This window comes from Diceros bicornis, chromosome 1 (assembly GCF_020826845.1).
Source record: "Diceros bicornis minor isolate mBicDic1 chromosome 1, mDicBic1.mat.cur, whole genome shotgun sequence".
Lineage (NCBI taxonomy): Eukaryota > Metazoa > Chordata > Mammalia > Perissodactyla > Rhinocerotidae > Diceros > Diceros bicornis.
In genome coordinates this window covers 69,148,401-69,164,330 of record NC_080740.1, presented here as the reverse complement: position 1 = coordinate 69,164,330, position 15,930 = coordinate 69,148,401, and the positions used below count along the sequence as shown (strand labels likewise).

The 15,930-nt window shown below is 40.3% G+C and overlaps 1 protein-coding gene across 1 annotated transcript; it reads left to right on the top strand.

Moving 5' to 3' along the window:
• The first annotated feature begins 890 nt into the window (after positions 1–890).
• On the top strand, positions 891–13,963 carry NMUR2 (neuromedin U receptor 2). Its single transcript, XM_058544501.1, has 4 exons — positions 891–1,678; positions 8,074–8,158; positions 11,344–11,469; positions 13,477–13,963. Exons 1-4 carry the CDS (start codon positions 953–955, stop codon positions 13,755–13,757), a joined length of 1,218 nt encoding a protein of 405 aa, XP_058400484.1. The 5' UTR covers positions 891–952; the 3' UTR covers positions 13,758–13,963.
• The last annotated feature ends 1,967 nt before the right edge of the window (positions 13,964–15,930 follow it).

Genomic DNA, 15,930 nt, shown 5'->3' with positions numbered 1-15,930 from the left:
ATTAATTTATTATTTTGCTTGTAAGTTTTCAGAATTCCTTACTGCAAGAAAAGTTCCATGTGGGCAGAGACTTGGTCTTGCTTGTTCACTGATGTTTCTACAAAGCCTGGAACGCTGCCTGGTACATACTGAATCTTCAAGAAATATTTGTTGAATAAGATACAACGGATGAATCTCCAATTTACAGACAAGGAAATGAGGCTCCTAGAGTTTGCGTAGCTTTCCCAAATTCTTATAGGATTTCTATTTCTAAATCCCACTGTCTTTTCTACAGCAAGCCACTGCCAAAAGAGGTTGAAGTGTCAGACAGCAGGCGGGACTAGATGCTGTGCAAGTATTCATTCAGGCTTTGTATTCTCTTGTGGATGCAATCAAAACCAAAAAGGCACATTGATCATGCTTTCCCCAGGGAGCCCTGAATTTCCAGTGGAACAAGATAACTTGAGAAATCTATTGATCTCTCATTTTTGCCATGCTGTACAAGTGACAAGGATCAACGGAGATTTGTACTCTTCTACCCACGACTCTGCAACTTTAATTTGTATTTCCATCCACAACTTTGCAAAATGCACTGCTCAGAGTGCCCATACCTTATTTAAGGTAGAGTGTCACCGTTTGTCAGCTCTGTTTTCCCAGCTCCTTCCAATTCAGAGAAACGTCTCTCCCTCCTCTGCTGCTCCCTGCAGGCAAAGCCAGCACGCCCCACCCAGCTGTCCTCTTCCTGAGCCATCTGACACACACTCATTGGCCCCCAGCCTGTGGAGGGGCGGGGCTTCTGTCTCAGGAGCTCTTCAAAAGGGATCCGCGGGCTGAACAGCCCCACCTTGCCGAAGCATCACCCTCTCCCGGCCTCCTGCTCTGAGTCTGTGCTTCCCTGCCTACTTTCTCTTTCCTGTCTGGCTCAGCTTGGTACAGAGGCTTATACCAGAGAAGGCTCAGGTCTTGGATTTTAATGTCGGTGATGGAAAAACATGAGAATGTTTCCTGGATCCACCAGCAAGAACTGGAAGATCCGCTCAAGAAATACCTAAACAGCACCGAGGACTACCTAACCTTCCTCTGCGGGCCTCCACGCAGCCACCTCTCCCTCCCGATGACCGTGGTGTATGCGCTGATTTTTGTGGTGGGGGTCGCTGGCAATCTCCTGGTGTGCCTGGTGATTCTTCGGCACCAGGCGATGAAGACACCCACCAACTACTACCTCTTCAGCTTGGCTGTCTCTGACCTCATGGTCTTGCTCCTTGGGATGCCCTTGGAAGTCTATGAGATGTGGCACAACTACCCCTTCCTTTTTGGGTCGGTGGGCTGCTACTTCAAGACGGCCCTCTTTGAGACCGTGTGCTTCGCCTCCATCCTCAGCGTCACCACGGTCAGTGTGGAGCGCTACGTGGCCATCCTCCACCCGTTCCGGGCCAAGCTGGAGAGCACCCGGCGGCGGGCCCTCAGGATCATCGGCATCATCTGGGGCTTCTCTGTTCTCTTCTCTCTGCCCAACACCAGCATCCACGGCATCGAGCTCCACTACTTCCCCAACGGGTCCTTGGTCCCAGGCTCTGCCACTTGTACAGTCATCAAGCCCATGTGGATCTACAATTTGATCATCCAGATTACCTCCTTCCTCTTCTACATCCTCCCCATGACTGTCATCAGTGTCCTCTACTACCACATGGGGCTCAGAGTGAGTATCCAAGCTCGCTGGCTTAGGGCAGCATCCCTTCTTTTGTTCACTGACTCAAAGTTCAGAGAAAAACTTGGAATTGGAGAAATTCAGAATTGCAAGGGAGCATAGAAAAAAATAGAATGAGCTCAAAGGGGAAACTGATGTTAAAGGACTTGCCTCAAATTAGGCATACAGTAACCATAACTATAAAGCATTTCCTTTAACTCACCTTCCATTGTTCTTCCCTCTGTACCTGTGGTTCTCATACTTAAGTGTTCCTGGAAATCACCTAGGAACTTTACTGTGTGCCCCAATGTGCAGGCCCCTCCCCCCAGGAAAATCTGATTCAGGAGGTCTGAGGTGGAGCCTCATTTTAAGTAGCACAAGGTGGCCACCCCCGGAGGGACTGTCCCACACCCTGCTGTTTCTTTCCTGCCTCTACCTCCTGCATGCACTGAAATTTTCCTCTGCGCTAACTTGGTCTGGGTATAATATGACACAAACTATTCCTGTCTGTTTATTATACTCTAAGACAGATACACAGTTTGAAAGTCAGACCCTTCCTTGTGGTTGCTTTGACCCTTTGAACTATTAGGTTTAAATGCAAAAATACAGCCTGAGTGAGGTCAACTTGGACTTCTCTTGAGCGGGTGGAGATTGAGGGACGAGGAGGTGAACAGAGCACATAACATAGAGCAGGAGACAGTATGAATAAGAGATAGCTGGGATGAACAGAAAGTTATCACTTAGTTTGCAACATATCTTATAATGAGAGTTCCCTCTCCTGTGCTCATGGTGGTAAACAGATTTCTTTCTTTCTTTCTTTCTTTTTTTTCCTGGATCTAAATTTTCTGAGAGAAACTGTTTTTGATGAGGGTAGGGATTAGTCTATATAATTCCTCTCCTGGTATATTCTGCATCCAAATTCGCAGAGATGAGATCTAACTGTGACAGTTTTATACCCATTTAAGGAGCTAGCTTGTGTAGGAAACAGTCATGAGGCTATTTCGACTCCCTGGTCTGAAGCTCACGCACAATATGCCCTTAGGCAAGCCGCACAATTCTCTCCTGGAATTAGTTTTCACATTTATAAAATGAAAAGATCACATCAGATCATATCTAAGGCTCTTGATAGCTCTAATAGTCAGTGATTCCTTAAAAGGGGAAAAAAAGTCTATGAGCGGGAGTGATGTGAGTTATAACTGAAAGTAAAAACAAAGCAGACATCACATTCACATCAGATGCTCCAAGAGGGCTCTGGCACCATGTATTATGTGACAATTAATATAGTCCCGTTTCAGTGCGTCTCTGAGGAAGGTGAATGTCAGAAATGAATGCCCCAGAGGTGGTCCTTTTGAACACCTACTGTGTCTAAGGTGAATGGCAGAAACTAAGGAAGAAGAATGAATTCTAAGTACCACAGATGTCTGGGCACAGGAGTGAATCTAATCAGGCAAAGGGTTGTGCCAGTTTCCTCCTGGAGGGCTGGCCCCTGTATTCCCAGAGACATATGTCACCCCAGACTAACTGACGATCGTGTCTTTAGAATGCCCTGTTCATCTCACTGGGGAGAAAAGACTTCAGCACGGTGCTAAATATCGTGAACCCTGTGAGAAAGCTCCACCCGAAACACAGCAATACCGTCTCATTCAACACCAATCACGTCTTGAGTCAATTTGGGGGAAATATTAAACTTTGAGTAGGAAACACATACTCCCCCCAACTGCAACCAATTACTTTGAGTTTCACTTTGTTTTGTTGTCATGAATCATCAGCTACCTTGTATCAGGAGCTAAGTGGTGGCTCAGACAACAGCTAAGAAACCATCCTGGTTTGCTTTGTGTGTGTAGTGCAACTCAGAGCATACCATCCTCGGGAAGGATAAGGTATTACCCAAAAGATACTGGGAAAGGAACTATCTGCTTAGAAAGTCACTCCAAGAGGAATTTAAAGATCTCTAGACTGGGTGTCCGGAGAAGTAGGTCCTGTCTGTGGCATTGATCTCAAGGCCTTTGCACGTGCTGTACCTTTTGCTGTATCTTTGCCTGAAATGTTCCTACTGTCTACCACTACAGTCCTTTTTGCCTTTCTACCTCTCACTTATCCTTTAAATCATACTTCACTCACACTTCCTCAGGGAAGCTCTCCCTGATTACCTAGCTACCTGGTCCCTGTGTAGGTGCTCATGGTTCCTAGCAATTTCCCTTCATTGCTTTTATCACAATTTATAATTCTATACTTGTGGGTTCCTTAATATCTTCCTCTCTAACTAGACTGTAAGCTCAATGAATGAATGAATGAATGAGGTTAAATTATTTCCCTCATTCCTGGACTTCAGCTTCTCTACCTTCAAAAGAGAGACTTGGAAACATTGTCTCAAAGGACCTTTTTGATCTAAGAGATTTAAAGAGACTCAAGCAACTCTGACAGTTGTTAAATTATTGACTCCCCTGGCAAGTCTAAAGTTGTGATTGACTCTGGGACCCACTTCCTTCAGAAGGCAGAAAACCCAAGACTGATGAAATCTCAGAATCAGGAAAAGGAGGAGGAAAGAAGGAAAGGAGGGGAGCCATATGTCTGCTCTAAGTTGTGCATTCAGTGCTGCTTCATCATTCCAGGACATAAGGCTCCAGTGAGCTGCTCTCAAAGATTCAAACATGATGGAGATAGAAAATAGACAATCCGAGGGCAAGTTTCTTCCCGTCTGGGAGGAAGTTCTGCTGAAGGTCTCACCTAGTCCTTGCATCTCCTGCACGCAGCATTAATGTTTGAGCTGAAGAGGATCGATTATGAATTGTAGCAGAATCCGGCCATGCCAGAGTTGGATTGATATATTTTTTTTTAATAAAGAGATTTTGTTCAGATTGTAGAGATATTTACATGAATTAGTCTCCACAAACTATGTAAATGAACAGCTGGTAGAATGATTTTAATCACATCAACAACTGATCAGGATAACATATCAACCTGCATAATAATCAACCCCATGGACCGCCACCCTTCGCTTTGATCTTACACAGCTAAAGGGACAGGGGTAGGAAGGCTTCTGAACTTCCTGTATAGTGACCACAATTTTTCATTCCTCTTTTTGTAACTTGAGTTTTAAAATAAAAGTTTGGTGGTTAGTGAGAATAATTAATAGTTGAGTATCTACTTTGCTAAACATCTGAAGGGAAATGAAATTATTCAGTAACAAAGCAGCATTTAATATTGTCTGGACAAGTTGTTCGGATTCCATTCTACTATGTCAATCTCTTCAAATTCTGCTGGAACAATGTATAACACGCATAAAGATTCTGTTCTTCACTCCTCCTCTAGTTAGCTAGTTGCGCCACTATAACCTAAGGAAGCTGGAAAGTAAGCAATGATTAATAGATACATGATTTTCTTTTCAGTGCAAACTGCACTGTACAGGATGCCTGTTCATAAAAGAATTGTGTGAACTGTTTGCTTGATGTTTAATTTAAGGAAATTGTTCCTTGGAGCGAAGAAATTACCACTGAGAGTTGTTAAACTCACCCAAAGAAGTGACTAATAGATCTCAATATTTTTTCATTGTTCTTAATTATGGAATGAAATCAAATAGTGGAATAACTATCTTGTAATAATGACAAATTTTACAAATGGCATGAAATAATTATAACCTTTAGTAGATTTAACTGAAGATGAGTTAGTAAGATTTGAAGTTTGATGCATTGCTCCAACCTTAAACACCACTGTTTTTCTCCTCAGTGCATCTGACTGCTTCTTTGTACCAGCACAAGTACTGCTTGAGAGGAAGTGGTACCATGAGAAGAATTTCTGGAAGGGACTCAATAACCCACATGAGTGGGCCCACAGATATAAATAAATAAATAACGCTACTTCGTAAAAATGCAGTTCTTATTATATCTTTCAAGTAAATTCAGGACAATAATCAGAATCACAATAACAACAATAATATAACTTTTTGAGTCTCATGTGCCAGGTACTGAGACAAGCACTCTACCTGCACTTTTTTGTTTTACTACTATATTAATAACTTTACCTTCAGTTTCCTCCCATATATTCCTAATGACTGCACAGCATTTTCCCCTATTTCTTTCCAAATTCTAAATGACTCTGAAGGGTCAAATGTCACAGCAGCTTTAATCTCCCACTTTGTGAAGACATAGGTATATGTAGAGAGCACCAATACAGTCACGCATCACTAAACGATGGGGATACGTTCTGAGAAATGCCTGGTTAGGAGATTTCATGTTGTGTGAACATCATACAGAGTACTTACACAAATTAGATGGTATAGCCTGCTGCACACTCAGGCTATATGGTACTAATCTTATGGGACCACTGTCGTATGTGCAGTCTGTCACTGATCGAAACATCCTTGTGTGGCATATGACTTTATATTCAAGAGACAGATGGCCAGGTTTGTTAATCATCTAAGTGGATGCTTCAGGGCTGGTGTGGTCCTGAGAGCTACCTGACTTCTAGGAGCTTATATGTTTGTTAGGAAGACAGGATATTGATTTGTTGAACTTTGGAGGCCAATTTTAATGACTCTTTCCTCTAAGTCTTATCTAATTTCAAATACCCTCTCTAAAATATTCCATCAAAATGCCATCCAGCCCAGGAAGCTCACTTCTTCTTACAGCAGTCTGTTCCGTTGTGACACATAACCACACTGATTTCTTCTTCAGCTTAAATTGGAATATATCTCCTTATAACTCAATAAATTGATCGTAATCTACTCTCATACTATACAGAATAAATTGAGTTTTCCTTCCACCTGATGTCCTTGATCAGTTTGTCAGGACTTTCTACATCGCTAATGAGGGAACCCCAACTCAATCTGGCAAAATATGAAAGGGAGCATAGACCTGATAAGTCCAGAGGCAGAGCCAGCTCTTGGTGAAGATTAATCCAGTAAAACACATACAATGTCTTCAAGGTGTAGCTTTAATTCTGTTTCTTTGCTCTTCTTTCTATGGTGTTAGTTTCAACCTCAAGATCCTCACAGCTGCCCACTGGTGGCTCCAAGCACTTTCCTCATGATGGAAAAAAAACTTGCTGTTGTAAATCCAGACCTCAAATGTAGAGAACAAGAAGAGCTCCTCTGGCAATCCCAACAAAAGAGAAATGAAACTTCCATTCCTAGAAGTACAAGCAAATATCTGAAATCTCGTTGGTCCCAATTATCCAATCACTGACTGGAGGATAATAGCTAAGTTATTCAGGGACTAAACCTGGAGCTGGAGATGGGATCATTCCCATCGAAATTAATGACTAATAATGGGGAAGGAGCAAATCCTGTAAGGGAAAATCAGGATACTACTGGTAAGAGAGGAGGAGAATGGATGCTAGAAAACCAATTGGCAAATATATGCTATACTATCTTCTAGATATTTGATGGTAGTTTATCATGAATTCTTAAAGCTTCTTTTATGTGGCTGAATATCCCCACAAACTAAAAATATATACATTAAAGAGAAAAAAAATGTCACAACTAGATGAATGATGTAGATCTTCAATGCTGTGGGAGTTCAGAAGAAGGAGAGGATAATGGGCTACAGAGGCTTCCAAAGTCTTCCAGGAGTAGGTAAGACTCAAACTGGGCAGGAAAGATTGCATGTATAGGCAGTGTTAATATTTGAAATTTTAAGATGCTAATTCAAGGATCACTACATCTTCCAACAAGGATAATATATTTTAACATCTAAACTCAGAAACATATGCACTCTTACCAGTAATACTAGTAAAGCAGAATTTCTCAAATTGTGCTTCTCAAGATGGTACTAGGTATTGCACTGAAAAGGGTTGGAGGAGGTTACTGTTTAGTGAAAGAAGCACTATCCCACTTGAAGCTGGGGTGGGAGATGTGGGGTGTGGAAGGTGTGGATGGGAGGATCTCATCCCATGAGGAATCTATCTCCCATGAAGATTCATAATGTCCATTAGCATGTTAAAGGCTCTGAGAAGACCCACAGCGAAGATTATAAAGTTCATGAGGCAGGAATAATAGCTGATTTTTTTTTCTACTGCCTACCTACCACATAGCAGAGGGATTCCATTCTAAGAGATGTCTAAAAATTACTGAATGAATGAATGAACGGAAAATCCTCACATTTTTTTTTACTTCAGAATTTTACATTTTTCATGGAATATCTGTTAACATACTACATAACTAGGGTTTTACAGAATAGCATATGATAAATGGATGCACTACAAGTTGGCCACAACCATCTACCCAGTTGAGTTAGGTGACCTGGATCCAACTCCACCTCCAACTTATTGTTAAGAATATGAGAAATTCTTACATTTCTTTAAGTCCCAGTTTTTTGTCTGCAAAATGAGTGTTAGAATTACCCTTCTTGGATCTTAACAGGAGGAAAAAATGCTACTCTTTCTTAACATCTCTTTCCACTTCCTTGCAGTTAAGGAAAGAACAACCCCTAGAGGCAGATGAAGTCACTGCAAATATTCAAAGACCCTCCAGAAAATCAGTTACCAAAATGCTGTGTAAGTCCTCCATTTTGTTTTGGGGTTTTCTTTGTTTATTTGTAAAAGCAAAAGAGTTGCATTTGGTACTAAGAAAGTGCTGCTGAGGTCAGGATCAAAATTCCCCTGAAACGTAATATAATGGTCTCGTCTTTCTTATCTTACTCAAGTCTCTAGGACCTGTCTGTTTTGTTTCTATTTTGTTTTTTTTTGTTTTTGTTTTTAAAACAGTTTTATTTATTTTTTTGTGAGGAAGGTCATCCCTGAGCTAACATCCATGCTAATCCTCTTCCTTTTGCTGAGGAAGACTGGCTCTGAGCTAACATCTGTTGACAATCCTCGTCCTTTTTTTTTTTCCCCCAAAGCCCCAGTAGATAGTTGTATGTCATAGTTGCACAGCCTTCTAGTTGCTGTATGTGGGAGGTGGCCTCAGCATGGCCGGAGAAGCGGTGCGACGGTGCGCGCCCGGGATCTGAATCTGGGCCGCCAGCCAGCAGCGGAGCGTGCACGCTTAACCGCTAAACCACAGGGTCAGCCCTCTATTTTGGTTTTTAACCCTCAAAACAACACACTAAATCACATTCATTTTAATACACTCATGTATGGTGTTTGGTAAATCACATCCACTCTCTGAGCTTTTGAGCATCTCTTTCCCCCTTTAAAATGAGCAAGTAATTTTTAACCTATTTTGTGTTAGAGGTTTTTTTTAAAAATATGATGAAAGCTGTGAACTTTTCACTCAGGCAGGAAATGTACAAATGCACATACACAAAATGTTTTACAATCCATTTCAGGGGATCATGAATCCCCTGATGTCCATTCTTGGACTCCATGGGATCTTTTACTTCCAGATTAAGAACATCTGGCCAAGAGTATCTCTAAGTAGTCATTCTACCTATGACATTGTGTGATTTTATATAAAACGGTACACTATATTGTATAGATGAGAATGTTAAAAACAAAAAATCCAGGCATTGATCCATACTCTCTCAAAAGAATGTTATAAAAATATATGATCCAGGGGCCAGCACCATGGCTAGTGGTTAAGTTCAGTGCACTCTGCTTCAGTGGCCCAGGTTCAGTTCCTGGGCGCAGACCTACACCACTCGTCGGGGGCCATGCTATGACGGTGACATACGTATGAAATAGAGGAAGACAGGCACAGACGTTAGCTCAGGGCAGATCTTCCTCAAGCAAAAAGAGGAAGATTGACAACAGATGTTAGCTCTGGACTAATTTTCCTCAGCAATAAATAAATAAATAAATAAATAAATAAGTAAATATATATATATATATGATCCAGCACTAGCCTATGATAAGATACTTATCTATGAGAGATCTGTGATGAGATCTATCTATGAGAGATACCGATGAGAGAAAGGAGGTTTATAATATACTTTCCAAGTCAAAACCAAAAGTTTGGAAAAAACAAATCCTTCTGGCTAATATGCATATGAAACACTCACTGTAACTATGTGGTGTTTATGAACAAAAAAACTATGAAGTCACTAAACTTTTTGACTTGAATAGTCATCTTCTTGGAAATTATTTAGCCCCTGTTGGCTCCTGACTTTCTCTGTTAAGAAATCTAGTGTCTTCATTACCTCTCCCCTTTTCTCCTTGATCGTAATCTACTCTGACAAAAAGACTTGAAGCACGATCACATTAAAGTCACAACGATAAAATATGCTGTAAAGTATTTGCCTTTGAGGCAGAGGGTTCAATTCTAACAGGAAGTAAGTTATTAACTAAAGAGAATTGTAGGCAGTGAGCAGATTAGGAACTTTTCCTTGGAGATAAACTCAGAAGAAGCTTCCAGATAATCTTGAAACCACACAGGCAGACAACTTACTCTGAATATGTTTAATACCAACAAGAAATATATGTACTATTTACTATGGAAACTTGAAACACACTCACAAGCACAGAGAATTATAAAATAAACACCCATGTATTCATCACCCAGATTTAAAAATTATCAACTCATAGCTAATCTTGTTTCACATACTATATCCCTCTCGCTCCCCCAGCCCCTACAAGATTATTTTTAAGCAAATCTCAAGCATCATGTCTTGGGAAAGGAAAGTATTTTACAACTTCAGAAGAGAAAAAATGTACATATTTATATTTGTGGAGATTAAATGCCCCAAAGAGAAACTATGATAGCACCAATCTCTGTCTTGAGACATGAAAATAAAAAACGAGAAGGTGCAACTTCCTGTGAATCTATAATTATTTCAAAATAAAAAGTAAAAAAAAAACAAACAGAAAGAAATTGGAAGGAATTCTATGCTCTAGAAATTTATTATGTAACAGATACATCCCAATCCCATCCCAATCAAAAGATGCTTGTAAAGCAATATGCTCATGGTTGTTCGATCTTTCTCTCTCTCCTCCCTCACCCCTTACAGAATTTTAAATGACTGAATTCAGAGAAGTTTCTAATTATTTCTAGAGTAACAAGACAAATTCATACCACATTTAACAGTTTTTCATCTGCAACTTTAATATATTTTTTGTGTGTGTGAGGAAGATCAGCCCTGAGCTAACATCCATGCTAATCCTCCTCTTTTTGCTGAGGAAGACCGGCTCTGAGCTAACATCTATTGCCAATCCTCCTCCTTTTTCTTCCCCAAAGCCCCAGTAGATATTTGTGTGTCATAGCTGTACATCCTTCTAGTTGCTGTATGTGGGATGCGGCCTCAGCACGGCCGGAGAAGCGGTGCGTCTGTGCGCGCCGGGGATCCGAACCCAGGCCGCCAGTAGCGGAGCACGCACACTTAACCGCTAAGTCATGGGGCCGGCCCTCATCTACAACTTTAAAGAACACCAATTGCTTGAACCCAACCATTTTATTTATATAACCAGTTTATGGGGTTCTAACAGTTTACTTGTAATATAATGTATTTTCCACAATAGAATATTTTCATAACTTTGAATTAATGCAATACTATTTTAAATGTTCTAAAGGAAATTTACATTATACAAGAAATCTTGCACAATCATGTGGAAAACACGATCCTAAATCCAAACAATTCATTCTTTTGTTTAAATATTCTATATAGAAGCTCTTTAGGATCTAGCTGTCCCATAACAATTAGACAGAGGGGAAAATGCTAGAAGGAATGGATGGACTCAGAGTGGGCATTGTCTACCTATTCTTGCTTTAACTGTCTTTTGCTCTCCGATTCGTCATCCTTTTCCAGTTGTCTTGGTTTTAGTGTTTGCTGTCTGCTGGACCCCGTTCCATGTCGATCGACTCTTCTTCAGCTTTGTGGAGGAGTGGACTGAACCCCTGGCTGCTGTATTCAATCTCATCCATGTGGTATCAGGTAAAAGCTTAGCTAGTTTTGTTGCATCATAAGTGTCCAAGTAATTGCAGCTTCTTCATCTTGCTTAGAGCAGTAGGTTCTATCTGAATATACCAATTTATCATGGGGACTTGCCATACTATAATGAATCACTTGATTTTTATTTTAGTCAAATATTGATTAGGTATGTTACTGATCCAAGAGAAATATACAAGATTATTATTTTAGATGCTACTTTGTGGAAGGCTTCAACTCTAAACATGATGATTACATCAAGAAAATGATCTAAGGAGTGATTCCTATGGTTTACCTTCCAATGGCCTCATGATTGAATTTGTTCTTATTTATTAAACGCCTATGTCCCTGAAATCTCATATTGTCTTCACCAAGTGTTAGATCTTCATAAAAGCTAACCAGAGGGTATTCATGGGACATCAAGGTCTGTTATTAGGCTACTTTAATGCTGCTTGCTAAGGATACCATAGAATATGGTGGAAATAGTGGTAGAAAGGTCACAAGTCAGAGGACCTTGATTTGCATCGCAATTCCACCATTAATATTCTGAGTGACCTGAAGAATGAGGCTTCCTTCATGCCAAAGTTTCCTCAACTGTAAAATGGCGATAATGCCTGCTCTATACAAACCATGGGCTGATGGTAAGAAGCAAATGAAGTAATAGCTATTAACAGGCTTTTTAAGTGGTAAAATGTGATGTATCTTTCTATAATCATCCCAATAAGATTGTTTAGTATATATTGTCAACATTTTACAATTGAAGAAACAGTTCCATAAAGAAGAAATGACTTGCCCAAAGGCACTCAGCTGGCAAACAGTAAAAACAGGGATCAAGCCCAAGTCATCTAACTTCAGGTTCAGAATTCTTTCCCCTAAAATGGAGCAGAGAATGGGCACCCAGGTCTCTCTTTCTCTGTCAGTGTGACTGTTAGACTTAGGTTCAGACCACTTCTGTCCCTTTACCTCTGCTTGTCACTGGCTGGTTCTATGGGCTCTTTAGATTATCAAAGATATCATCAGAAAGGAAAGATAGGATCAATTTGTGCAGGTTAAGCTTCAGATATGCACAGAGCAAAAATAATAGCATTCATATGTATAGTGAACACCATGTATATTATCTATTTTCTATCACCCTCTTGTTTGTACTCAGCAGGCCTTGCATACAGCTCATACCTGGACTTTAGTACTTTCTTCCATGTTAAACTATTTGTTATTCTGAACAAAATCTGAAAAATACTTATAGCTCATATCTTTGTGGTTAATCTGAGAAAAATGGGAGTATTTAAATAAATTGTAAAACACTACAAGGTCACATGAGACTTGACTAGTTGACGATATTTCTCCAGATGCATCAAGACAACCATTGTAAGATTTTCAAATTATGGTATTTATGGTAACATCTTCCTGTTAAGATATCCTCTCTCCCTCCCCCACGTTGCCAATCAGATGAAGTCTAAACCTGTTAAATGCTACAGAAAATGCTCCTAACTTGCCTTTTGGTCTTCAAGTTATAGTATTCCCATTCATTGATCATTTGCTTGTCAAACTGATTAATTAGAGAGTTCTGCATATTCTGCATTATTCCTGTGCAATATAACCATTCTTCTCTCTGTATACTTGTGTATGCTATGCCTTCTACCTGGAGTATTCTCTCCTCTCTTCCCCAGCTATCTCCTACCCAGTTCAAGGTCTGGCTAGAGTCCAATAACCCGCATTAAATGTTTAATTAAACAAGTGGGGATCAAAAGAAGTTGCTGAACATCTCAGAGAGATCCCATGCCGGCCTAAATTTTTCCAAGACTCTTTGATCTTTCTGTGTTTGATTCCTAAGTACACAGGTGGTAGATCGGTTCAGAGCATTTTGTATTCTCAATTAGAGTCTTGTATATATTATCACTTCCAAAAGAGACAATCACAGGGTTTTAGCTCTTTGTTAAATATTTGTGCTTCTCCCTGTTATGCCTCTCACTCAGTTTCTCTTTGGCATGTCTCTTCCAATCCCCTGCATTCCAGGTGTCTTCTTCTACCTGAGCTCAACGGTCAACCCCATTATCTATAACGTACTCTCTCGCCGCTTCCGAGCAGCATTCCGGAATGTGATCTCTCCGTCCTGCAAACAGTGGCACTCCCAGCATCACCCATCACCACAGGGGCCACCTGCCCAGCGGAACGTCTTCCTGACAGAATGTCACCTTGTGGAGCTGACTGAAGATGCAGGTCCCCAGTTCCCCTGCCAGTCATCCATCTGCAGCTATCACCTCCCCACAGAGCTCTGTACTGGACAGGCACCATGAAAGGAACTATCAAAGAGGTGACATTCCTCTCTACCTCCATACTGCAGCAAGGGACAACCCATAATTTATGCCTTCTTATATGATATTAGGTTAAATGGCTGTTAGAACATATATCCATTTCTAGGTGTGTATTTTTTTTTTTAACAAATGTGAACATTGCTACTAAATCTGGATCTAAAACCCAGAACCTCCTGATTTTTACTTGTTTTTCCACTATCCTAACTGCCTCATGCCCCTTCACTAGTTCATGAAAAGAACATGACGAGCAAAGCACGATACCTATACTTTGAGCAATTTCCACTATTGGGAGTGGTTTGTCCCGAGTCATCCACTCTGAGTCAGGCTGCAGCTCTTACAACCAATGGTCACTGTGAGACATAGAAAGGAGACATGTAGATGCTGTTCTACTTTATATAATTTGAGGGGTCCATGCCAGCATTCCTCCACAGCAAACTATTTACCCTACTGCCTCATGTTCTGCCATTATAATGTGATTCCTAAGAGTCCTCCTAATAATATGGGAATGCTCCTTAGAGAACTATTATTCCCACTGTTCTAATCCTCATGCCATTATCAGTCATTCCTCACCAGGAATGGGATTAGATACATGTCCCACTTAGAGAAGAATGGAAAGAGGGAGAAGCCTGTGGTGAAATGTTCAAAGAGACAAACTATACCAGAAACGAACTTAGTTGTTTTCATAATCTGGTCTAGGCTTGGATTTGTCATGTCTTACTTCATAAATAGACAGAGGTATGATCTACCGTCTCAGAACAAAGACAAGTCAAATGGTAACTACTGGTCTCAAACCCATGGCTTTCACCTACTCAATCCTTCATTACCTATATAACACTCATCACACATATAATATGGGAAAAATCTACTTTCCAGACTCATCTTCCATTATATTACAAGTAATATATACTCTATTCAAATTGAATGCTTGCTCTTCTTATGAAAAGACACCCCAGAATTCTCAGCTGCACATATTTGTTTACAGAATGATCTCTATTTCTCCAATCTTCACCTGTTGCTGTCCTACCCATCCTTCAATGTCCATCTCAGTGCAGCACCTCTTCCATGAGACCTTGCTTGATTTATTCCAGTAGAATGTGGTATCTAACTTCTCTGTCAGTCTATGTCTCTTAAGCTTCACCTTCACTCTGCTTTGTGTTTCAGTGATTTATATTCTTGTTTTACCAGAATGTGAATTTGTCAAAGGCATGAAGTATCTTGTGTTCATTTTTGCTGTTGCTGGAATCCTGGAAATCTATCTATCACAATGGTAGATGTTCAATAAATATGTGGCAAGTGAGTTGACTTCACATTTCAATGTGCTGAGCCAAACAGCAGCTCCAAATGGAACCATGTTAAGAACCAGAGGACTAAGATTCTGTTTCTGACGGAGCTCTCCGACCTTCAGTTGGCTGTTTCACCAGTTGTGATCATAACGGGGTGCCTGCTGTGCCTGTGGTACAAGAAGGCCCTTCCCAATCCCAGGGTTTGCTGATGCAGAAACATGCAAGTTCCAGCTTCTAGTCTCTGAATTTTCCCTAAATTGAATGAACCATTCTGTTGATAAATGGGGGTATTGGTCTCTGACATCATCATTTCCTAACTGAACAGTCATCTTCAAAGTGATTCAGTATTTTTTTAAAATATCTTTGCTAATTATAAGCCAGCTCTAATGAATCAGAATTCTCCAGCAATGATTTATGTTGGTGAGCAGAATTCTCTGGTCATTTGAAGATTAAGTTAAAAAGACTCAGCAAAACAAAACTTCAGATATAGAGGAGAAATGAGTTTCCTTCTTGCCTTTTAGAGACAGTCTTGAATAAAGATCTCATAGGGTCATTATCCTTAACTCCCAATGGCCAGGACTAACAATGCTGCTGTTGTAGGTGGATGGATAGAAGAAGAAAAAAAACATACTAAAATTGAAGCTAGTAATTTGGTTGCTTGATTAAAACTTTGGTCTCTTTTTGTTTTCTCCTCATTTACTTTTTTTCTCTGAAAAATTTATATCCAAAAAATTATCATTTACTCATTAATTCTTTCATTCAACAAATCTTCACTTAGTACCCATTATGTGATGTGTATTGTCCCAGGTTATGAATTTCCCAGCCTTGAAAGTTGACATCTGGTAGAAAAAATGATTATTTTCGAAAACCAT